The sequence below is a fragment of the Mobula hypostoma genome, chromosome 1 (genome assembly GCF_963921235.1).
Source record: "Mobula hypostoma chromosome 1, sMobHyp1.1, whole genome shotgun sequence".
Taxonomy (NCBI): domain Eukaryota; kingdom Metazoa; phylum Chordata; class Chondrichthyes; order Myliobatiformes; family Myliobatidae; genus Mobula; species Mobula hypostoma.
The window spans coordinates 111,761,315-111,786,635 of NC_086097.1; the positions used below are offsets into that span (position 1 = coordinate 111,761,315).

The following is a 25,321-nucleotide window of genomic DNA, read 5'->3' on the forward strand; positions in this document are numbered from 1 at the left end:
TTTAAGAGACTCCTGGACAGGTACATGGAGCTCAGAAAAATAGAGGGCTATGGGTAAACCTTGGTAATTTCGAAGGTAAGGACATGTTCGGCACAGCTTTGTGGGCCAAAGGGCCTGTATTGTGCTGTAGGTTTTCTATGTTTCTAATACATTTAGCTGTCAATGTCAATGAAGGGATAACAAGCTATGACATTCTGGGTAGGACATGGACACAGATGCTGTATTTTTTGAAGTGGTACATGTATAAGCTGTACCGATTTAAAACTTTAAAAGCTATCTTGGCTCTAGATGAACAAACATTATAAGAACAGTAATAGGTATTTATTTAATATTGTTCCTTAATGTGTATCATGCAGTGCTGAAGAGCAGAAAAAAGTCACTATACCAGTAATACATTCTCATATTTCCTCACAATTTTGAAAAAGGCTATTTAACCTATTTTGTCTATGCCAGCTCTCAGAACTAACCAATCCCATTTTCACTTATATGTTTATCAACATCCCCCAGTCCCCAATTCTGTAACCACTTATACCCGTCTATCAATCTACCAGCACAATCTACCCCACCAGCGCCCGCATCCAGCTCATAATTCTCCAAAACTTCCACCACCTCCAACTGGATCCCACCACCAAACACATCCTTCCCTCCCCCCCCCACTTTCTGCTTTCCACAGGGATTGCTATCTACACGACTCCCTTGTCCATTCATCCCTCCCCACTGATCTCCCTCCTGGCACTTATCCTTGCAAGCGGAACAGGTACTTCACCTGCCCCTACCCCTCCTCCCTCACTACCATTCAGGGCCCCAAACAGTCCTTTCAAGTGAGGTGACACTTCACCTGTGAGTCTGTTGGGGTCATATACCGTGTTCGGTGCTCCTGGTGTGGCCTCTTGTGAGACCTGACGTAGATTGGGAGACCGCTTCACCAAGCATCAAGGCTTCGTCTGCCAGAACAAGCAGGATCTCCCAGTGGCCACCCATTTTAATTCCACTTCACAGTCTCATTCCAATACGTCCATCCATGGCCTCACCACTGTCGGGATAAGGCCACACTTAGGTTAGAGGAACAACACCTTATATTCCGTTTGGGTAGCCTCCAACCTGAAGGCATGAACATCGACTTCTCAAGCTTCCAGTAATGCTCCCACCCACCCCGCTTCACCATTTCCCATCCCCTTGTCCCTCTCTCATGTTACCTCCTTGCCCACCCATCGCCTCCCTCAGGCGCTCCTCCCCCTTTCTTCTTTCTTCCATGGCCTTCTGTCTCTCTCAACAATCAACTTCCCAGTTCTTTGCTTCATCCCTCCCGCTCCAAGTTTCACCTATCGCCTGGCATTCCTCTTTCCCCTCCCCCACCTTTCAAATCTACTCCTGGGCTTTTTTTTCTCCAGTCCAGCTGAAGGGTTTAGGTCCAAAATGTCGACTGTACTTTTCTCCATAGATGCTGCCTGGCCTGCTGAGTTCCTCCAGCATTTTGTGTGTGTGGCACAATATTGGGATCTGGGAAGAAAATGGAGCAGTTGAGGGAAATCCATGTGGTCACAGCAAGAACTAACTCACAATTACTTTTCTGGAATATCATTTGCCAACTATTTGCCCATTCTGCAAATATATAGTGGAGTACCATAGGAAATGGTACTGGGTCCATTGTTGTTTGTCATCTACATCAATGATATAATGTGTTATCTGGATCAGCAGATTTGTGGATGACACTAAAGTTGGGGATGTAGTAGACAGCCAGGAAGACGATCAGAACTTGCAGCTGGAAAAAGGAGCCGAAAAATGGCAGATGGAATTTAATGCAGACAAGTGTGAGGTGTTGCACTTTGGTAGGACCAACCAGGGTAGATCTGACACAGTGAATGGCAGGGCACTGAGAAGTGTGATAGAACAAAGGGATCTGGGAATATAGGTCCATAATTCATTGAAAGTAACATCACAGTAGATAGGTTTGTAAAGAAAGCTTTTGGCACTTTGGCCTTCATAAATCAATATATTGAGTACAGAAGGTGAGGTGTTATGTTGAAGTTGTACAAGACATTGGTGAGGCCTAATTTGGAGTGTTGTGTGTAGTATAAAAGAGTATGGAGAAGATTTACAAGGATGTTGCCGAGATTGGAGGACCTGGTTTATGAGGAAAGATTGGATAGGATAGGGTAAATGCAAGTAGGCTTTTTCCACTGAAGTTTGGTGGGACGACAACTGGAGGTCATGCATCAAAGGTGAAAGGTGAAAAGTTTAAGGGGAATATGAGGGTTCTGAGAGTCTGGAACGAGCTGCCAACACAAGTGGTGCATGCAAACTCGATTTCAACGTACATGGATGGTAGGGATTGATGAGAGTAGGCAGTGTAAATGGTTCGCCACAGATATATGGGCTGGAGGGCCTGTTTCTGTGCTATACTTTGTTATCACATTCCCTTAGCATCTATTACTAAATCCTGTACTTTTCTATGACTCTGTGACTCTATATTGAAATTATATTGTTGCTGGTCTCGTCAGTTTTAAACATCTCTCCCAAATTTAATACCATTCAAAAATTTATAAATTGCATTTTTGATTTCAGACTCTAAATCATTAATGCAATTTTAAACTTTTTATTTAGAGGTATAGTATCCTAACAGGCTTTGGGCCCAGTGAGCCCAGGCTGCCCAGTTATGCCCAAATAGCTGTAAATCTTTGGAAAGTGGTAGGGAACCGGAGTACTTGGAGAAAACCCATGTAGTCACAGGGTGAATGTACAAGCTCCCCACAGACAGTGACAGAATTGAACTTGGGTTGCAGCTACTACTGTTACAGCATGTGCCAACTGCAGTGCTACCATGCCACCCACTAATTTTGAGCAGCAGTGTTCCTAATACTGACCCATGAAACACCAAATCCCTGCGTCCTCAATGCAAGATGACCACCTTTTCCACCCCCTTTCTGTCCCAAAGCCGGCCAGCAATCCATTCTGCCCCTTAACCCCCAATTTAGTATTCCCTTCCTTTAATCAGTAGAGCTCTGTGGCATTGCATTTTTGGAACCTGGATGAATTACACAGACTGCATTACTGTCTACTCTCTCAGTTACCTCTTCAAAAAAATCAATCACCAGAAAGAATTTGTCCATTTTCTCTTTTGGTAATGACACAGGCATTGAATATACTCAGGGGCCAGTTTATTAGGTACACCCGTACACCTGCTCATTACTGCAAATATCTAATCAGCCAATCATGTGGCAGCAACTCAATGCATAAAAGCATGCAGACATGATCAGGAGGTTCAGTTGTTGTTCAGACCAAACATCAAAATGGGGAAGAAATGTGACCCAAGTGACTTTGACCATGGAATGATTGTTGGTGCCAGATGGGGTGATTTGGGTGTCTTAGAAACTTCTGGTATTTTCATGCACAGAACTTACAGAGTATGGAATGAGAAAAAAAAATCCAGTGGCTGGCATGTCTGTGGGTGAAAATACCTTGTTAATGAGAGAGATCAGAGAAGATTGCCTAGAATGGTTCAAGCTGACAGGAAGGTGACAGTAACTCAAATAACCACATGTTACAACAGTGGTGTGCAGATGAGCATCTCTGAATACACAACATGTCAAACCTTGAAGTGGATGGGTTACAGCAGCAGAAGACCATGAACATACACTCAATGGCCACTTTATTAGATACAGGAGGTATCTAATAAAGTGGCCACTGAGTGTAGATCTATAGTTTTGTATCCCATTAAAGCATAAGAATTAGAAATGTACAAAATGCAGCTTCTGGTGCTATTTTTGTGCTGATAACAATGATCTCCAGTTGACTCTTTTCAACAGTAGCTCCATTGGGTTCCTGATTTGACACAATAAATTTTTAAACCGGGTGTACAGTAATATAACTGGTTTAAAGTGGATAAACTGCAGGCAAACAGCTGGCGGTTTGAACCACTGATTCAGAGGCGTGAGTTTGAAGCTGACCAGCTTAGAAGTTTAGATTCCTGTGTAATTAAACGTGCCCGCTAGAGAAAGCAGGATCTCCCAGTGGCCACACATTTTAATTTCACGTCCCATTCCCATTCTGATATGTCTATCCACAGCCTCCTCTACTGTCAAGATGAAGCCACACTCAGGTTGAAGGAACAACACCTTATATTCCGTCTGGGTAGCCTCCAACCTGATGGCATGAACATTGACTTCTCTAACTTCCGCTAATGCCCCACCTCCCCCTCGTATCCCATCCGTTATTTATTTATTTATTATTAATTTTTTCCCTCTCTCCTTTTTCTCCCTCTGTCCCTCTCACTATACTCCTTGCCCATCCTCTGGGCTTCCCCTTCCCCCTTTCTTTCTCCCTTGGCCTCCCGTCCCATGATCCTCTCCCTTCTCCAGCCTCATATCCCTTTTGCCAATCAACTTTCCAGCTCTTAGCTCCATCCCACCCCCTCCTGTCTTCTCCTATCATTTCAGATCTCCCCCTCCCCCTCACACTTTTAAATCTCTTACGAGCTCTTCTTTCAGTTAGTCTTGGCGAAGGGTCTCAGCCCGAAACGTGGACTGTACCTCCTCCTAGAGATGCTGGCTGGCCTGCTGCGTTCACCAGCATTTTGTGTGCGTGTTAATTAAATGTGGATTTTTTTTCAAAAAAAGAACTAGCTTGTAAATACAAAGCCTCCCAATTGTCATTAAAAATGTCTAGTCTTCTTTCAGAAAAGGTAATCTATCATCCATACATAGATTTGACATATATATCACTGATGCAAGACCCATGACTGTGGTTGACCCTTAACTACCTTCTCGGGGAATTGAGGGGTAGACATTATCTATTGAAATAGCGATCTATATCCATCTCTGTGAATAGATAAACAGACAACAGTCCATATTCCATCTCTGCATGAAATCTATATATTTCAGTAATTCACATCTGGCCTCTGTTCTGCTCTACCTCTGTTTGTGCTCATGTGTTTTCATTTTACTGAATAGAATACACCATCCTCTCTACTTTTCTACATTTCATACCTCTAAAAAACATTGCCAAACTCTATTTTACAATTGTTCTTTCACTAATCCTCCCCTCCTCTTCTATTGTTTGGTCTCTCTTGTGGAAGATTTAAAAAAATGCACTAAATACGTTCAAGTTTTTTTCTGTTCTTTAATCAACATCGGTTATTTTGCATTAATAGAATTTCATAAGTGTAGAAGCCATGCATCTATTCACTACTTGCTTTGTATCCTGTGTCTTGGTTTATTATGTTTATTATGGTAACTAGTCACATGAGTGGGGGCGTGGTAAAAGCGAAGGCAATCAGTTATGTCTTCATGCTTTGCTCCAGGCAGTTTGTAGCTTGGGACTGGTGAATGTTTTGCTGATGCTCAATAACGTTCAATTGTGCTTAACTTACACTTGGATATGCTGAAGTTTCATCACTTCAAGATTGTATGTTTGCTAATTGTTAATAAAGGGTCAAGTAAAGGATTCAACTTTTGGAGCAATCATTGGAGCTGGGGGCGTGTCAAGCAAGTATATCAAATCCGTAGGTTGAAGGCAGCTACAATTGTTTTGCTTTTGGTTTTGCCGTTACAATAAGGTTAAATTCGTAACAACAATTACAGTTTACATTTATATAATTTCCTTGACATAATACAAAGGTTCCAAGGCAGTTCACGTAAGAGTTAGTAGACAAACCCAACACCCCACCAAAGAAGGAGATTTTAAGAGAGCTCATCAATGCAGATGCACAAGGAATGTTTTGAAGCAAGAGAGAGTTGTAAAATGATACAGAGTTTTAAAAAGAGACTTTCACAGGATTAGCAATTGAAGGCATTAGCTAAATTCGGGTAAAGAAAATTAGGAATGCATGAGAAACTAGAAATAAATGAAGGAAAATGCCTCAGAGCATTTAAGTGCCGGACACAATTAAGGACATCAAAAGAGGTGATGTAATTGAGGTATTTGAACATAATGATGAGAAAATGTAAGCATTACCAGACTTCAAGACAGTGAAGCTCGTGGGCAAAGTGAATACAGGAGGTGGAGGAAGTTTGAAAATAGACCTGGATGCTTGAGCTGAGGGGGAATTAGTGTTCCACAAGTCTTCCTTTCTCTCCTTCTACATGCCTCAATTATAAAGCTCAGATCCCATGTGCTTTTTAAACTCCTTTCTCCACCTGTGCACATAAACCCCTAGATCTCACTTTTGTTGGAATTGTGCTCTGTATACCCAAGTCCACATCATTAATGCATGTTGAGAAAAGCAGCAATTTAGTACAGAACCACTTCTCCATAACATGAGATACAATTTCTCAATACTCTTGTTTCATGCTGCTTAACTGTTTACTTTCCACACTTTGTTAATCTATGCTTAAATTATTATCATGAGCCTCGGATGTGGCACTTTTTCAGATTCCTGTTAGAAGTTTACATTTACCACACCAACTAAATGTTCCTTATTTACTCTCTCTGTTACTTAATCAAAACACCTTTTTAAAATATTAAATGCCACTTCCCTTAATTCATCCTAGCTTTCTCTAAGCGGCCAACAATATAGAAGTGATAGTTAATTCTGATCCTGATTATTGTTTCAGGAGTTTTCCTCACCACAGACACTATATATTGCCAGGTCTGTACTTTGTAAGTACATCCCTGCTAATGATTGCTATTGTCCATTCTTCAATCTCCTCCCCTGAATACATGGATGTTTGACTGATCATGGCCAGGGTTTCTACTATTTCCTTCCTTCCCTCAAAAACTTGGGATTTATCACTTTAAGTACAGCTAGCTTTTCTATCTTTATTTCTAATTTTTTGACCTATCAGAATCTCAACCACATATTCCTTTGAGGCTCAAGCAGTCTTCATCCTTCTGAGAGGGATGTAAAGAACTCATTCATGTATTCTCCCAGCTATTCCCTTTGCCTCCATGAATAGATTTCTTTCTTAGTCTCTGATCAACAATTTCTTTTCCAACCCCACCTCCTCCCTCTCTTACAACCCTTTTCCTGTTCACATGTACACATACTACTTTTGAATATTTCTATATTCACTGACATTCTTTTCTCATTCTCACTTTTCTTCCCGCATTTCTTTTCTCTTATTTCTGCTTTGAAGATTTTGTAATTTTTTTGTAATTAGTTTAATTATCATTTTCATACATATTTCTTTATCTCTAAAAAGTTCTAAGTATACTTATTATCAAAATCCATATAGCCGGCCAGTGGTGTAGTGGCATCTGCACCAGACTTTGAGGCAAGTGGTCCCAGTCTCGAATCCGGCCGGTTCCTTGTACGCTTTGTATCTGTGCTGGGTTGAGCATCAAGCTAGCAACTTGGCCTTGTTAAAAAAAAAAGACAAATGCTAAAGAAACAGCAGTGGACCCCCAGTGGGCCACTAGGTACGGAGAGGAACAATATGTATGCCTCCATATACAACCCTGAGATTTATTTTCTTGTGGGCATACTCAATAAATCCATAATAGAATAATAACCATAATAGAATCAATGAAGGACTGCACCAACTTGGGCTTTCAGCCAATGTGCAAAAACCAGCAAACTGTGCAAATACGAAAAGAAAGAAATAACAATAATAAATATTAAGAACATGAGATTCAAGATTGAAATCAGCAAGGATGAGAGTGGAAGCCGAGCAGGTGCTCAGCGCTATCTGCCTGTGTTTGACCAATCTCTCTCTCTCCCTCTCGCCCACTGCTGCTAGAGGAAGGGGCCTGTGTTTGAACGGTCTCTCTCTCTCTCTCATTCTCACGTTCTGCTCCTGGAGGAAGATGTCTGCACTTGACTAGTTTCTCTCTCCCTCTCAATCAATGCTGCCAGAGTTTTGAGCTTGGGCAAAGTTTAATTGACATGACTAGATGCAGATTGGACTCTGCAGTTCATGTTATGTGCTTCTGGTTACTCCTTCTTTTGCTGCTATCTTGTGCGATCTTGGTCGCAGCAGACTGGCTCTGCAGCTTGCGGTCAACGAAAGATACAGTGCTAAACTGAAATGAACTGAACTGAACTAAACATTCCTAGACTGTTTCAATGACACTGTGATTTGATGTTTTATGTTCTGTGTTTTCTGCTTGCTTTTTGCAATTTGCATGATTTGTTCTTTTTTGGGAATTTTCTTTAAACGGTTTTCATAGTATTTTTTTGTTTTGTGGCTGTCTGTGGGAAGACAAATCTCAGGGTTGGCAACTGCATACATACTTTGATAATAAATGTACTTTGAACTTTGAAGAGCCCCTGAAAGTGAGTCCATAAGCTTTGGGAACATTTCAGTGATGGTGCAAGTGAAGTTGAAACATAGAAATATAGCAATCTGCATCATGTTACAGGCTCTTTGGCCCACAACGTTGTGCCAATCATGTCTAGAAACTGCCAAGAATTTCCCTCATGCATAGCCCTCTATTTTTCTAAGCTCCATGTACTCATCTAAGAGTCTCTTAAAAGACCATATTGTATCCACCTTGCTGGCAGTGCATTCCATGCACCCACCACTCTGTGTGAAAAACTTACCTCTGACATCCCCCTTGTACCTATTTCCAAGCACTTTAAAACTGTGCCCCCTCATGTTATCCATTTCAGCCCTGGGAAAAAGCCTCTGGCTATCTACATGATCAATGCCTCTCATCATCTTATGCACCTCTATCAGGTCACCTCTCATCCTCCATCGCTCCAAGGAGAAAAGGCCAAGTTCACTCAACCTATTCTCATAAGACATGCTCTCCAATCCAGATAACATCCTTGTAAATCTCTTCTGCGCTCTCTCTATAGTATCCACATCCTTTCTGTAATGAGGTGTCTAGAACTGAACACAGTACTCCCAAGTGGGGTCTAACTAAGGTCTTATATAGCCGTAACATTACCTCACGGCTCTTGAACTCAATCCCATGGCTGATGACGGCCAACACGCCATACACCTTCTTAACAACACTGTCAACCTGCACAGCAGGTTTGAGAGTCCTCTAGACATGGACCCCAAGATCTCGCTGATCCTCCACACTGCCAAGAGTCTTACCATTAGTATTATATTCTGTCTTCTTATTTGACCTACCAAAATGAACCACTTTACACTTATCTGGGTTGAACTCCATCTGCCATTTCTCAGCCCAGTTCTGCACCCTACCAATGTCACACTGTAACCTCTGACAACCCTCCAGACTATCCACAACACCCACAACTTTTGTGTCATCAGCAAATGTACTAACCCACTCTTCTACTTCCTCATCTAGGTTATTGATAAAAATCACAAAAAGGAGTGAAGTTCAAAGGTTTCAAAGGTACATTTGATGTCGGAGAAATGTATACAATATACATCCTGAAATACTTTTTCTTCGCAACCATCCATGAAAACAGAGGAGTGCCCCCAAAGAATGAATGACAGTTAAATGTTAGCACCTCACAGCCCCCCACCAATTCCCTCTCCCACACATAAGCAGCAGCAAAGCAACAATTCCCCCCCCCATCAACAAAAAAAAACATCGGCACCCACCACTGAACACTCAAGGTGTGCAGCAAAGCATCAGCAAAGACACAGACTTGCAGTACCCCAAAGACTACTCATTCACCCAGTATTCGACATACCCAGACTCTCTCTCTCCCTAATGGGGAGAAAGAGGTGTCTCCGTGTCACAGTGAGAAGGGAGACATAACAAACAACTCGCTGATTTATGATGTTATAAGTCAGTTGCATTGCTTTTTCCAAGCTCTGTGCCCAAAGAACTCAGGTCTCTGGGCACACAGCCAGCAGCCAGCTTGCTGCTTTCGATCCTCCATCTCCCACAACACACCAGATTCCGGCAGAGACACTGACTTTTGGTCCACCTGTCTCCAGAGCCACGAGATTCCGGAATTCCAAAGATGAGCTAAGCTCTTAGGCTGCATCCTTGGCATGTCGAATAACAGCCAGTCATGAAATCCGAGAGCGGGTCCCATTCCCACAAAGAACCCAAGTCAGCGTGTAACTCCAGGTCAGGGTCTTCAAAAGAACCCTGAAAGGGAAAAGTAAAGATAGTAAAGATGGAAATAGAGCTGTTTCCAAAGATGCAAGTAAAGGAGTTTGGTGCCATTGTCTCCTCCTAAGCTCCTTCTCTAGTTATCCCCTTTGGTTCAGGAGCTCGATAAATAAGTGGTAAAAACTATTCCTGAACCTGATGACTGAGTGGTAATAACTGTTCCTGAACCCGATGACTGAGTGGTAATAACTGTTCCTGAACCTGATGACTGAGTGGTAATAACTGTTCCTGAACCCGATGACTGAGTGGTAATAACCGTTCCTGAACCCGATGAACCCGATGACTGAGTGGTAATAACCGTTCCTGAACCCGATGACTGAGTGGTAATAACCGACCCTGAACCCGATGACTGAGTGGTAATAACCGTTCCTGAACCCCATGACTGAGTGGTAAGAACTGTTCCTGAACCTGATGACTGAGTGGTAATAACCGTTCCTGAACCCGATGACTGAGTGGTGATAACCGACCCTGAACCCGATGACTGAGTGGTGATAACCGACCCTGAACCCGATGACTGTGTGGTAATAACTGTTCCTGAACCTGATGACTGAGTGGTAATAACTGTTCCAGCACCCGATGACTGAGTGGTAATAACCGACCCTGAACCCGATGACTGTGTGGTAATAACTGTTCCTGAACCTGATGACTGAGTGGTAATAACTGTTACAGAACCCGATGACTGAGTGGTAATAACTGTTCCTGAACCCGATGACTGAGTGGTAACAACCGTTCCTGAACCTGATGACTGAGTGGTAATAACTGTTCCTGAACCCGATGACTGAGTGGTAACAACCGTTCCTGAACCTGATGACTGAGTGGTAATAACCATTCCTGAACCTGATGACTGAGTGGTAATAACTGTTCCTGAACCTGATGCTGCAAGTCCTGATGCTCCTGTACCTTCTCTGTGATGATGGAAGTAGTGAAAAGAAAGCATGTCCTGGGTGGAGGGGGTCCCTGGTAATGGATGCTGCTTTCCTGCGATAATGATTCATGTAGACATGCTCATTCGTGGGGAGGGCTTTAACCGTGATGGTCTGGGCCAAATCCACTATTTCTTGTACCATTTTCTGCTCCAGGGCATAGGTGTTTCCATACCAGACTGTGATGCAGCCAGTCAATATACTCTCCACCACACATCTATAGAAGTTTACTCTCATTTATAAAAAGTAATCTCTAGCTTACTCTCTAAAACTCCCCCCTGATGGGAGGGGGCTACATAGTATCCACACCAGGATCACCATGCTCAAAATGTTACTTTCCCTAAGCAGTAAGGCTGAACAACACTTCCACCTACTAACTCACCCCTCCATCATTACTTTGCCATTTTCTGTCAGTCTCACCTTACATATGTACAGACACTCCTGTGCCTAGCGTCATTTTTGGACATGCAGTCAATCTATGTACGCAAGCTATTTTACGTATTAATACTTAGTGTTTTTTAAATTATTATTATTATTGTGTTCTCTATCTTTTTGTATTTTTTTTGTGCTGTATCGGATCCGGAGTAACACCTAATTTGTTCTTCTTTGCACTTGTGTACTGGAAATAACATTAAACAATCTTGAATCTTAAGCTGGATCAAAATGCTGGAGGAACTGAGCAGGTCAGGGAGTATCAATGGAAATGAATAAAGTCGAAGTTCCAGGCCGAGACGCTTCATCAGGACTGAAATGGAAGGGGGAGGACGCCAGAGTAAAAAGGTGGGGGGAGGCGAAGAAGGCAAACTGGAAGGTGATAGGTGAAGCCAAGTGAGCAGGAAAGATGTAAGGCTGGAGAAGAAGGAATCTGATAGGAGATGAGAGTAGACCATAGGAGAAAGGGAAGGAGGACGGGTCCCAGCTGTAATTGATAGGTAGGTGAGAAGAGGTAAAATGCCAGAGCAGGCAATAGAAGAAGAGGGAAGGGGGAGGGAAAAAGAATTACAGGAAGGAAGAAAAAAGTGACATTCACGCCAGCAGGTTGGAGGCTACCCAGAGAGAATACAAGTTGTTGCTCCTCCACTCTGAGGGTGGCCTCCTCTTGGCACAAGAGGAGGCCATGGATTGACACGTCGGACGGGAATAGGAATTGGAATTAATATGTAGTAAAAAGTTACTTAAGCTATATGTAGCAGCCAATTCTAGCCAAACCACATTGCCATGCTGGCTACCCCCCATGGGTTTGTTACTCTTGTATGACACACCCTCAGCTCCAATAATGATTGTTACAAAAATCAAAGATATCTATTTGATCCTTTATTAGCAATTAGCAAAGATAAAAGCTTGAAACAATGAAACTTAAGTGTACCCAAGTGTATGTTAAGTGTAATTGAGTGGTCAACAAAAGATACAATATCTGTCGGTCCCCAACTGCAAACTGTACTGAACAAAGGAAGAATACGTAACTTATTTCCTCACTTTTACCATGCCCCCACCCATGTGACTAGTTACCATAATAAACATAATAAATGCAAAACACAGAATACAAAGCAGATGGAGAACAGAGGCATGGCTCCTACACTGTAAGTGTCCATGAATACTACATACAGTTGCATCTCTCAGCAACACTCTTTCCCGTATAATGCAAATGAATAACAATCCATGGATAGTGATGAAGCCTGGGTGTTACAGAGCCCCACTGCTGGGGATGTTGGCCTGGAAAAGGACAGCAGCATTGCTTCACTATTTTTCCAGTGCTTTTGAAGGACAGTGTTTAGGAAGTAGTGACAGTATCTTACCGGAGCCTTGAGTTGTCTGTTGGAGGTAGTCCAGGTTTCCTAATTGTAAAGAAGAATCAGGATCCCTGGCGCCTAGAAGACCATGAGATTTGCACCGAGAAGAGGATTTTTATCTTCAAACCCTTTACCTAATTGACCTTAGGTAATGATAGCACAATGTATTCCATTGTTAAGATTAACCAAGAGGTGGCTTCTAAGATTATGGAAAGTGGCTCAGATTTTCCAAAGTGTTGACATGAATCTTTGTCAGTGGTTGGATCTAACTACTATAATACATCAAAAATCATACAATCAGATGTCACTGAATTCTTTAAACAGCAAGCACTAAATACCATTACAATAACATCTTAAGAGCCGAAATATTGCTTTAAATAATTTTGTTCTTAGTACTTGACATCCAGTTCTATCAATGCGTCTTGCAATTCCATTTTTTTTAAAGTTATGAATAACTCAGAAGTTGAGTTAAAAAGTTATTTCTTAGCCTTTTTCTTATTTGGAAAGAAAGTGAACCGCTCTCCGAAAGGAGATGTGAGAAGTCTGGACAAGGCAGGGGAAGAGCACCTTACCTCGGGAGGAGGGGGAGGCGGAGGAGGATCGGGATATCGCCTTCATCGCCGTCTCATGTCTGTGCGGTGACGTAGAGCGTCTGCTGACCTTTTACCTCGCGGAGTCGAGTGGGGAGAGAGGCTGCGGGGCCGAGCAGGATGTGGGGAGGATACTGATTGCTGGCGGATTGGGGAGGGGGAACTGACCGGTTGTTTCACTGTCCGCAACGGATACCTGGAGCGGTGGGGGGGTAGGAGGAAGGGCTGGGCGCAGATTAGCCCGGCGGAGGCCAGGCGTTGTTATCTGCCTGTGCGATAATTAATCGGGGGGCGGGGGAGGCCCGGCGCTAGCACCCTTTGGTGTGAGGTTGTTGTGGCCCCGGGGCGGATGCCTAGGTGCAGGACAGCCTCCGCCGCTTCCTTCGCGGCTTGAAGTTGTGCTGTTGTCCTTGGGCTCACTCCCTCGATCTCCCTCTGGCCGTGTCCCGTTCCCCTGTCAGCCATCTACTATGGCCGTCTCTCGCTCCACCAGCTGTTGTTCCTCATTCTCCAGCGGCCAGAGAAACCCATTGTACTATTGGACTCGGATATCGGCTTTCATTGTTCTCGGCTTCATCAGTGAGTATTGTACTTCTAATCTGATCAAATCGCACCTGCAAAGAAAACATCCTGTGTATTTCTATCTCTGCCCCGAATTGGAAAGCGGACACTTCGTGTATTCAGCTTATTGTTAACAGTTGTTGACTTCTCTTTTGTTGATTTTTGTTTAAACTCCCACATCAGAAGATCTAGGGGCTTTAAGTTTTAAAGCGGGTGTTATTTTAAGATTTGTAGACCTGTTTCAGAAAAAAAGACTGATCTGTTTATTGTGCCAGTAAATGGAAATTAGATTTTTTAAAAATTGTAGTCTTCCTCCCCCCCCCCCCGCGTCTTGATTGTTGTGCTATGCTCTGGTCTGTGCTCAATGAGTTTAGTTAATATTGTTAAAGGCTTTACTGCTAGTTCTGTTGCAAAGCAGATGTGTGGGTCTTATGGTAACTTTAAATAGTCTCAGTTAACCTGTCTGTTTTTTTAAAAAAACTAGAGTTTTTAGACTCTGCTTTATGTATCTGTAGAGTCAACCTGCCATCATGAGCATGCAATATAGGCTGGTCTGAATCTGCATTTCATCATGTACCCCGCTGTATTTAATTATGTTGCCCCTTGTCCTGTGCAGAACATATGAAAGCAGTAAAGCGTTTTCTGTTTAATGTTTGCTCCTGTCAGAATTGCTTGGCTTCCTCTTTAACTAATCCAGCCTGCTGGCCTTCTGTGAACTTCATACTTAAAAACTCCCTTAATTCACAGCAACCTTTGCTTCCTAGCCCTCTCCTGATGATGCTGAGCTACAGTTGATTTTGGGTTCTTGAATGCTTTGTTGTTAAAATTTGTCTTCAAAACCTACCATGGATTAGTTAGACTTTTTTCCATTTCTTTTAGTTAGAAAATTCTGAACTACCTGTGCTGTAATAATTTTCCGCTGCTTGTATTTAATTGTTCACCTTTTGATGGACAATACCTCAGTTGCCAAGAACTAAGCTTCCCTGCCTCCCTACTCAACTTGTCCTTTTAAATTGCTTTTTAAAATTTGCCTCTTTGATCAAGAGCTTATGGATAATGCTGGTGTTTCAATGAGAACTAACAGTGCGCAGTCATTTCATTACAAGGAATATCCAACTTGAAGATATTCCAAGTCTAGAGCATAGTGGGTGACAAATGACAGTGCATGTGCCTCTCTGCTCTTTCATTGGAGTTCAGTAGTAGAGGAAAAAAAGACTTACTGGTATTTAATGGGGGTTCCCAACTTGTGCTTTCCTGGCCTAGGATCAGAAAAGACACTCGTTTCAGTGAAAATTCTCTGATGAGAAAATGAGAGAAGTTTTTACATTTTAATGCACTTATTGAGAAATGTTTTAAAGTTTGAATTTATTTGAATTTATTTTATTTTTCTACACTTAGTTGAATGTCAGACATTTAATGTTGTTTCCTTTTAATATCCTTTACAGAGAGGGTTTTATCCCCAGTTTAGCCAACTGTGAAAGCACAGCATTTTGGGATGGGGCCTCAGCACCTTGCTGCTGAGACATACTCATCATTGAGGCTTTGGCTGCACCTTCAAGGAGATCAGTTGAAGTTTCTTTCCACATTCAGGCCAATGAAATGCCGAGAAATGGAGTAAGATATTTCTGGGAATATAAAATAAGTCCCAGTAACTCGGAGGTATAAACAAGTATGTGGGTTAGATTCTGAGAGGTGCAACAATGAAACTACAGTAGTAGGAGACTTCAGCCACACAGGCATGAACTGAAACTGTAGTGGTATAAGGGCAGTTAAAATTACAGCTTTCAAATATTGTGTAGTGAGTTAAGTGAGACGGTGTGGTACCTGACTTTGTGTAGATTATGAATCTGGACCACCAGAAAGGATGACAATGCCAGACCATTTTGGAAGGAACCATTATGGAATTACTCAAAATAAACAAGCTTGAGTGTAAAATTGGGCATGGCTTCTTTTGCTACACTGAGAAATAATTTGTTAAAAGAGGGCTAGAGAGAGCTACTTGAGGGGAAATGAGTGACAAAACAAAGGAAATATATAGAGGAGCTGGTGATGGTTATGACCAGATATTTAAAAGGGAAGGCATGACCCCTACACCAACCTTAATATTCTTCCTTTTAGTGTTTGATTGGTTTTGAGGAACATGCAGGACAGAATAATAACAAAAGGAAGTGTGTATATAATGTATATGCTTATATATGTGTAAGTATAATACATCTATTTTGAACTACAATGGGTTTCATAAGGTATTTCATTATATATAATGGAATAGGTTATGAAACCCATTACCACACAATGGAAAAGGTCCAAAATGGAAAATAAACGTGTAGCTCCTGTTTTATGCAGATGGTATCAACACTGATGTTAAGAAAATCTGGGTGTATTAACTGGCCTAGCATTTTTTAAAAAGTAGATAAATTTATGGAATTGGATTGAATATATCTGAGGCTCTTAGAAGGATCAAGCAAGCAAATGGTGTTCTGATGATTTTCCAATCCTCTTGCATTATTAGAAGTTGTGTGGTGGGGCTGTTCGTTGGTCAGGGTTGACCATGGATGTTGCTTCTCAGCTGTCTGTGATATGCAAGCCAGGGTTGTACAAGATGGAGAGCAAGCCATTGCCCATGTAGCAGCCCACCCCCAACGCTGCTGATGAATCCAAAGGAACGTCGGGGACCGATGCCATTTGGCACCAGCAGTGTTGCAGGTGTTGCCAGTCAGCATTGAACTCAACGTAAGACTGCCTTTCGGACTCCAGCTCCAGATTTTTCCTCGGGATTTACTCCTGAAGCCTTCCCATGAGTGGGTATAGCCACAAGGCAACAGAGATTTGAGATCAGAGTTTGCCTTCTAGATGAACTGCCAACGACAACTGACGAACCCTATTTCCCCAAAGCGGCTGGTTTTAAAGTGCCAGTAATGTGCCTTTGCCCCTTCTCCTGTCAGTAGAAATGGTTCTGCTGGGTTTAGGAGCTAAGCCACAAGTCAAGGTCAGGAGCTGGGCTTGGTTGTCAAAGACTATTTGAGACGCACACCTTTAGGAGCATTTAATAGTTAGTAGGAGCATATATTTAAGGCTTGTGTGGTACCGTTGTTTAAAAAGGGAGAATGGGAAGATTAGGTAACTACAAGCAGGAGTTCTGGTGGTGGACAAGTTTTTGGAGAAATCTGATTGACAGTATTTGGAGAGGCAGAGTTAATCGAGTAGAGATTTAATTTGAAAGGAAAGGTCATGCTGTAATAATCAGATTGCAGAATTTTGGAGGAGGATTGATGCAGTCTGCATAAATTGATGTCAATTTCTATGGGAATTTAAAGTTTTACATTTTAATAATCTTGAGGTGACTTGCAGCTTTGTCTTTAAACATTAATATGCTTTGGCATTGCCTGCATATTGCAACACTGACTGAAGTTGGAGTTTTGGAGTGAAGTGACATGGGTTGTATATTCATTTATTTTGTGGTTCAGCGCCCTTCTGGTGTGAAGGTTGTTGGTGATGAAGTGCAGTATTGAGAGAAGTTTTGAGGTATTCTTATTGTCACCAGTCTGAGCTGAGATTGGATCTGTTTTACACCTTTTTGGTTGATACTACAGCTTGCATGCCATCATGAATCGAATGCAAGAGGGAGATGAGTTTCCAAGAGCACCTGAATTTAAGAAGAATTCCTAAACTCCTCCTTGATTAGCAGAGATGAAGGGGTGGCACGGTATCGTGGCAGTTGGTGTAACACTATTCCAGCACCAGTGATTCAGTTTCTGTTCCGCCGCTGGCTGCAAGGAGTTTGGACACGGCTGTGTGGTTTCCCTCCCACATTCAAACGAGGTGAGTTTGTAGGTTAATTGGTAACATGGGTGCAGTTGGGCGGCATGGCCTGTTACTGTGCTGCATCCCTAAGTAAACAAAGTAATGGCTTTTGTGAGGCCTAGGTAGGCAGTGCCACTCAGTGAGAAAGCTGATGATGACTTTCCCCCTGGTAGAGAGCAGGAAGCCCCCTCTGTAGTTACTGAAATGAGAGTTGTCACTTACCACAGAGTTGAATACAGTTATGGTATCTGACTGACTGACTGACTTACTGCCTGTTACACCACTGGCATTTAGGGCAGCAATGAAGGTCCTCCATCTCTGGGGGTGTTCGGGGCTTCCTTCATTGTGTCAATAGCTCCCTCTCGGTTTTCTTTACTGTCAGTCACGCAAGTCCTGGTGGAGACTCAGGAATACTATCGCATTCCAATGTTGGAGGATTCATCATTGTTGATTCCATAACAATTTTGTTTTACCTGTCAGGATAGTTAGCCCTAAGTTAAGCTCCTGAACCTCGAGGACTGGTGGACCACTCTTAGTCTGTCCTCTACCCTTTGACCTGTTTGGCATGGATGACCCTGCCAAGAGCTGAAGGGTAAAGCCCTGACTCCAGCTCACATAGCTCTCCAGGTCATTGAGGTATGCAAACCTCCAGACTATGACAAGGTTGTGGACCTCTTGGAGGTGTAACACTTGAAGTGCTAGAGTAGTATAGCATGGAAACAGGCCTGTTGTCTCGACTCATCCATGTGAACCAAGATACTCATGGAAGCTAATCCCATTTGGTCCATATCCCTCTAGACCAGCGGTTTCTAACCCTTTTTGTGCCATGAACCCCTATCATTAACCTGTGGGGGGGTGGTGTCTGTGGACTCCATTGTTAGGAACCCCTTCTCTAGACTTCCTATCCATGTACCTGTCCAAATGACTTCTAAATATCGTTATTGACCTGCTTCAACCATTCCTGTGGTAGCTTGTTCCATGTAGGCACCACCCTGTTCATAAAGAATTTATCTCCTGGGACCCTATTAAATCTTTCTCTTCTCAGCTTGAAACAAATAAATCTAGATAGCATAGATTTTTGATTCACTTTCACTGGGGGTGGGGGAAGAGTGCTCATTCACCAGAAAATCTGCAGATGCTGGAAATTCAGGCAACTCGCACAAAATGCTGGTAGAACACAGCAGGCCAGGCAGCCTCTATATGAAGAGGTACAGCCAACATTTCGGGCCGAGACCCTTCGTCTTGTCCTGACAAAGGGTCTAGGTCCGAAACGTCGACTGTACCTCTTCCTATAGATGCTGCCTGGCCTGCTGTGTTCTACCGGCATTTTATGTGTAGTGCTCATTCACCCTATTTTTGGCTTATGAACGCAAAAGCAAGGATGCTTTGTAGACGCTGGTGAGGCCTCATTGAGGTATTGTGAGCAGTTTTGGGCCCCTTATCTAAGGGAGAGTGTGTTGACATTGGGTTCAAAGGAGGCTCATGAGAAAGATTCGGGAATTGAAAGGGTTATCATATGAGGAGCATTTGATAGCTCTGGGCCTTGCTGGAATTCAGAAGAATGAGGGGTGACCTCATTGAAAACTATCAAATGTTGAAAGCCCAAGATAGAGTGGATGTGGAGAGGATGTTTCCTATGGTGGAGTCTAAGACCAGAATAGGGGGACGTCCATTTAGAATGGAGATGAAGAAGAAAGTCTTTAACCAGAGAGTGGTGACTGTGGAATTTGTTGCTACAGGCGGCTGTGAAGGCTGTCATTAGGTATATTTAAGGCAGAAGTTGATGGATTTTTGATTAGCCAGGGCATGAAGGGATATGGGGAGCAGGCAAGAGATTGAATTTGAGAGGGAAATGGATTAGCCATGACAAAATGGTGGAGTAGACTCAATGAGCCAAATGGCCTACTCCTGATTGTATATCTTATGACCTTATGTCACCATATGCAACCCTGAGATTCATTTCCTTGTGGACATGCTCAACAAATCTATAGAATAGTAACTATAACAGAATCAATGAATGACTACCAAACCAGGGCTTTCAACCAGAGTGCAGAAGACAACAAACTGTGCAAATGCAAAAAGAAGAAACAATAATATAAATAAATAAGGAATAAATATTAAGAACATGAGATGGAGAGCCAATTAAAGTGAGTCCATTGGTTGTTCATATATGCTTATCCATATATGTTGGGATCGTGAGACCATGAATAATTGCCAGCAAATATCTTCTGGACATTGATTCTAGTTCTTGGGTATTCCCGCAAAATAAATATTGCCTGAAGATTGATGCCATCATATCTTTTGTTCAATTTACATGTGTATTTTATCATTTGTTAGCCTTCAGCAAAGTCTGTTTATTTCAACAGTTTAAAACGATGCACCATTCTCAAGTGAAATACACAAATTAAAATAACAACAAAGTTATGGGCTGATGTTTGTGTATGCACGGTTTCAACAAATTACATAGTGAAACCAATTATGATTTGGAAGCCACTTAATCTAATTTTAGTGGAAGACACTGTTCCCTAGTAAACTTGATGATAAACTTGGCTTTAATTCGGCTTTTAAGGAGGTGCTCATGCTGGTGCTTTATTCATTATTCATGCTGGGCTTTTATTCAGGCGTACACGTGAATTGAAGTAAATCTACTGTGCATCCATAGAAAATAGTTTGGCACCATAATGTCTAGCTGGTTTGTGTTTACTAATGCTGATTGTTACTTATTGTGAATGAATGGTCTCTAGAGTCCATTTCAGTTCAGTGACAGCCTCTGGACTGAAATCTTTTGTTCTTTTCCAGCTCTTCCCACATCCATCTGCTCTTTAACTCTTCTGTTTTTTCTTAAGCCATCATAGCACTACCAAATAGAAATCCAAACATTATACTATAAAAAGGATATGATTAAACTAAAAAGGTGCAGAAAAGATTTACAAGGCTGTTGCTGCAACTGAAAGGCTTGGGTTACAAGGAGACTTAAATAGGCTGGGACTGTTTTCCTTGGAGTGAAGGAGGCTGAGAGGTGATCTTATCGAGGTTTATACAATCAGGAGTGGCATGGATTAATACAGAGAGGTGCAAGGTTTTGCACATTGGTAGGAACAACCAGTGAATGGTAGGGCACTGAGAAGTGTGGTAGAACAAAGGGATCTGGGAATACAGGTCCATAATTCGTTGAAAGTGGCATTACAGCTAGAGAGTCGTGAAGAAAGCTTTTGGCATATTGGCCTTCATAAACTGAGTACAGGAGATGGGATGTTATGTTGAAGTTGTACAAGACATTGGTGAGGCCTACTTTGGAGTATTGTGTGCAGTTCTGGTCATCCAGCTACAGGAAAGATGTAAATACTGTTGAAAGAGTACAGAAAATTTACAAGAATGTTGCCTGGTCTGGAGGATGTGAGTTACAAGGAAAGATTAAATAGATTAGAAATGATCTAAATGATCTCTCCTCATGACCTTTTTCCCAGGTGAGGGAAAACTTTAGAGGGTCTAATACAGACAATTGTGACAACCTCAGGAAGGGAAAAGAAACACTTTGGTTGGCATCGAGCCAAAGTGCTTGTTTCCATGATCTATAACTCTGCTACCTTCTGCCTCCTACTATTAACCCAGTTTGTCACAACCCAAAATGTTAATTGTGCAGTTCCCTCCACAGATGCTCCCGGAACTGCTTCAGTACCTTCAGCATCTTGTTTGTAAGTAATCAATTGGTTTGCTCACCCTGAATCTCATTTGTTCTAACCTTCTTGATGATGTGGGATTTTGTCAAGGCCTTGGTAAAGTTCGTGAGGCACAATTCTATACGCAGCAAAGCCATACTGACTATCGCTAATCAATCCTAGTTTTTCCAAATGCAAATAAATCCTGTCACTCAGAATCCATTCAGTAACTTTCCACCACTGGTGTTAGATTACTTGACTGGTAGTTCTCTAGCTTGTGCTTAAATAAAGATGTAGCATTAGCCATCCACCAATGTTCTGGTACCTTGCCATTGGCTAACTAAGATGTAAAAATCTCTGCCAGGGCTTCAGCAATTTCTTCCTTGCTTCCCACAATGTCCTAGGATACACCTGGTCATGCTCCTGTGATTTGTCCATCTTTATTAACTAATAACCCATCATTACTTCCTCTTCTATAACGTCAATAAAATGTACAGCACAGAGTCCATGCCAGAACGATTTAAACTGCCTATTCCCATTGACCTGCAATGGGAACAAGCCCTCCATACCCCAACCATCCATGTACCTGTCCAAACCTCACTTAAGCTTTGAAATTGAGCTCGCATGTGCCACTTGCTGGTGCTGGCAGCTCATTCCATACTCTCATAACCCTCAGTGAAGAAGTTTCCCCTCATGTTCCCCTTAAATTTTTCACCACCTACCCTTAATCCATGACATCTGGCTATAGTCCCACCCAGCGTCAGTGGAAAAACCCTATCTATACCACTCAGTCTTGTATACTGCTGTCAAATCTCCTCTCAATCTTCTACGTTCTAATGAATAATTTTAATCTATTTAATCTTTCCTTGTAACTCACATCCTCCAGACCAGGCAACATTCTTGTAAATTTTCTGTACTCCTTCAACATTATTTACATCTTTCCTGTAGCTAGATGACCAGAACTGCACACAATACTCCAAAGTAGGCCTCACCAATGTCTTGTACAACTTCAACATAACATCCCATCTCCTGTACTCAGTTTATGAAGGCCAATATGCAAAAAGCTTTCTTTACGACTCTCTAGCTGTAATGCCACTTTCAACGAATTATGGACCTGTATTCCCAGGTCCCGTTGTTCTACCACACTTCTCAGTGCCCTACCGTTCACTGGTTGTTCCTACCGACGTGCAAAACCTTGCACCTCTCTGTATTAAATTCCATCTGCCATTTTTCCCAGCTAATCCAAATCTCTCTGTAAGCCATGATGTCCTTACTTGCTGTCCACTACACCCCCAATCTTGGTGTCATCTGCAAATTTGCTAATCCAGTTAACCACATATTGTTGTTGATATACATAACAAATAACAGCAGTCCCAGCATCAATCCTTGCGATACTCCACTAGTCACAGGCCTCCAGTCAGAGAGGCAACAATGTTCTATCACTCTGGCTTCTCCCACGAGCCCAGTGTCTAATCCAACTTATTACCTTATCTTTAATGTGGAGTGACTAAACCTTCTTGACCAACCTTCCACGCTGGACCTAGTCAAATGCATTGCTAATATCCATGTAGACAACATCTACTGCCTTGCCTTCATCCACTTTCCTGGTTGCTTCCTTGAAAAACTCTTAAGGTTGGTTAGACATGACCTTCCATGCACGAAGCCTTACAAGTCAAAATCTGTAGATGCTGGAGGTTCAAGAAAAACACACAAAATGCTGGAGGAACTCAGCAGGCCAGGCAGCATCAACAGAAAAGAGTAAACACTCGACGTTTCGGGCCGAGACCTTTCATCAGGACTGGAACAAAAGATGAGTTGGAGCAAGAAGGTGGAGGGAAGGGAGGGCCTCAATATCTCTCGAAAATCAAGGTTCCCTATACCTGTCATATTTACCTTTTATTCTGACAGGCACAGACAAGCTTTGAACTCACTTTTGAAGGCCTCCCACTTAGTAAGTACAGGTTTCCCCCGCCATCCGAAGGTAGAGTGTTCCTATGAAACGTTTCGTAAGCCAAAATGTCGTAAATGTCGTGGAATTCTTCATTAAGATGGAGAGTGACATAGTTAATTCAGAAACAAAGGTTCTGAACTTAAAGAAGGGTAACTTTGAAGGTATGAGACGTGAATTAGCTAAGATAAACTGGCAAATGACACTTAAAAGGTTGACGGTGGATATGCAATGGCAAGCATTTAAAGATCGCATGGATGAACTACAACAATTGTTCATCTCAGTTTGGCAAAAGAATAAATCAGGGAAGGTAGTGCACCCGTGGCTGACAAGGGAAATTAGGGATAGTATCAATTCCAAAGAAGAAGCATACAAATTAGCCAGAGAAAGTGGCTCACCTGAGGACTGGGAGAAATTCAGAGTTCAGCAGAGGAGGACAAAGGGCTTAATTAGGAAAGGGAAAAAAGATTATGAGAGAAAACTGGCAGGGAACATAAAAACTGACTGTAAAAGCTTTTCTTAGATATGTGAAAAGAAAAAGATTGGTTAAGACAAATGTAGGTCCCCTATAGACAGAAACAGGTGAATTGATTATGGGGAACAAGGACATGGCAGACCAATTGAATAACTGCTTTGGTTCTGTCTTCATTAAGGAGGACATAAATAATCTTCCGGAAATAGTAGGGGACAGAGGGTCCAGTGAGATGGAGGAACTGAGGGAAATACATGTTAGTAGGGAAGTGGTGTTAGGTAAATTGAAGGGATTAAAGGCAGATAAATCCCCAGGGCCAGATGGTCTGCATCCCAGAGTGCTTAAGGAAGTAGCCCAAGAAATAGTGGATGCATTAGTGATAATTTTTCAAAACTCTTTAGATTCTGGACTAGTTCTGGACTAGGTGGCTAATGTAACTCCACTTTTTAAAAAAGGAGGGAGAGAGAAACCGGGGAATTATAGACCCGCTAACCTAACATCGGTGGTGGAGAAAATGCTAGAGTCAGTTATCAAAGATGTGATAGCAGCACATTTGGAAAGTGATGAAATCATCGGACAAAGTCAGCATGGATTTGTGAAAGGAAATTCATGTCTGATGAATCTCATAGAATTTTTTGAGGATGTAACCAGAAGAGTGGATAGGGGAGAACCAGTGGATGTGGTATATTTGGGTTTTCAAAAGGCTTTTGACAAGGTCCCACACAGGAGATTAGTGTGCAAACTTAAAGCACACGGTATTGGGGGTAAGGTATTGATGTGGAGAGAGAATTTGTTGGCAGACAGGAAGCAAAGAGTGGGAATAAACGGGACCTTTTCAGAATGGCAGGCAGTGACTAGTGGGGTACTGCAAGGCTCAGTGCTGGGACCCCAGTTGTTTACAATATATATTAATGACTTAGATGAGGGAATTAAATGCAGCATCTCCAAGTTTGCGGATGACACGAAGCTGGGCGGCAGTGTTAGCTGTGAGGAGGATGCTAAGAGGATGCAGGGTGACTTGGATAGGTTAGGTGAGTGGGCAAATTCATGGCAGATGCAATTTAATGTGGATAAATGTGAGGTTATTCACTTTGGTGGCAAAAACAGGAAAACAGATTATTATCTGAATGGTGGCTGATTAGGAAAAGGGGAGGTGCAACGAGACCTGGGTGTCATTATACACCAGTCATCGAAAGTGGGCATGCAGGTACAGCAGGCGGTGAAAAAGGCGAATGGTATGCTGACATTCACAGCAAGAGGATTCGAGTACAGGAGCAGGGAGGTACTACTGCAGTTGTACAAGGCCTTGGTGAGACCACACCTGGAGTATTGTGTGCAGTTTTGGTCCCCTTATCTGAGGAAAGACATCCTTGCCATAGAGGGAGTACAAAGAAGGTTCACCAGATTGATTCCTGGGATGGCAGGACTTTCACATGATGAAAGACTGGATCGACTAGGCTTATACTTGTTGGAATTTAGAAGATTGAGGGGAGATCTTATTGAACCGTATAAAATCCTAAAGGGAGTGGACAGACTAGATGCAGGAAGATTGTTCCCGATGTTGGGGAAGTGCAGAACGAGGGGTAACAGTTTGAGAAT

At 42.4% G+C, this 25,321-nt stretch overlaps 1 protein-coding gene across 1 annotated transcript in view; it reads left to right on the forward strand.

The window, feature by feature from the left end:
• The first annotated feature begins 13,352 nt into the window (after nt 1–13,352).
• lrp12 (low density lipoprotein receptor-related protein 12) overlaps nt 13,353–25,321 on the forward strand; it is an 83,271-nt gene continuing 71,302 nt past the window's right edge. The window contains exon 1 of the mRNA XM_063054915.1: nt 13,353–13,860. Coding sequence (XP_062910985.1) covers nt 13,752–13,860 — 109 coding nt within the window. The 5' untranslated portion in view covers nt 13,353–13,751. The remainder of the gene's footprint in view (nt 13,861–25,321) is intronic.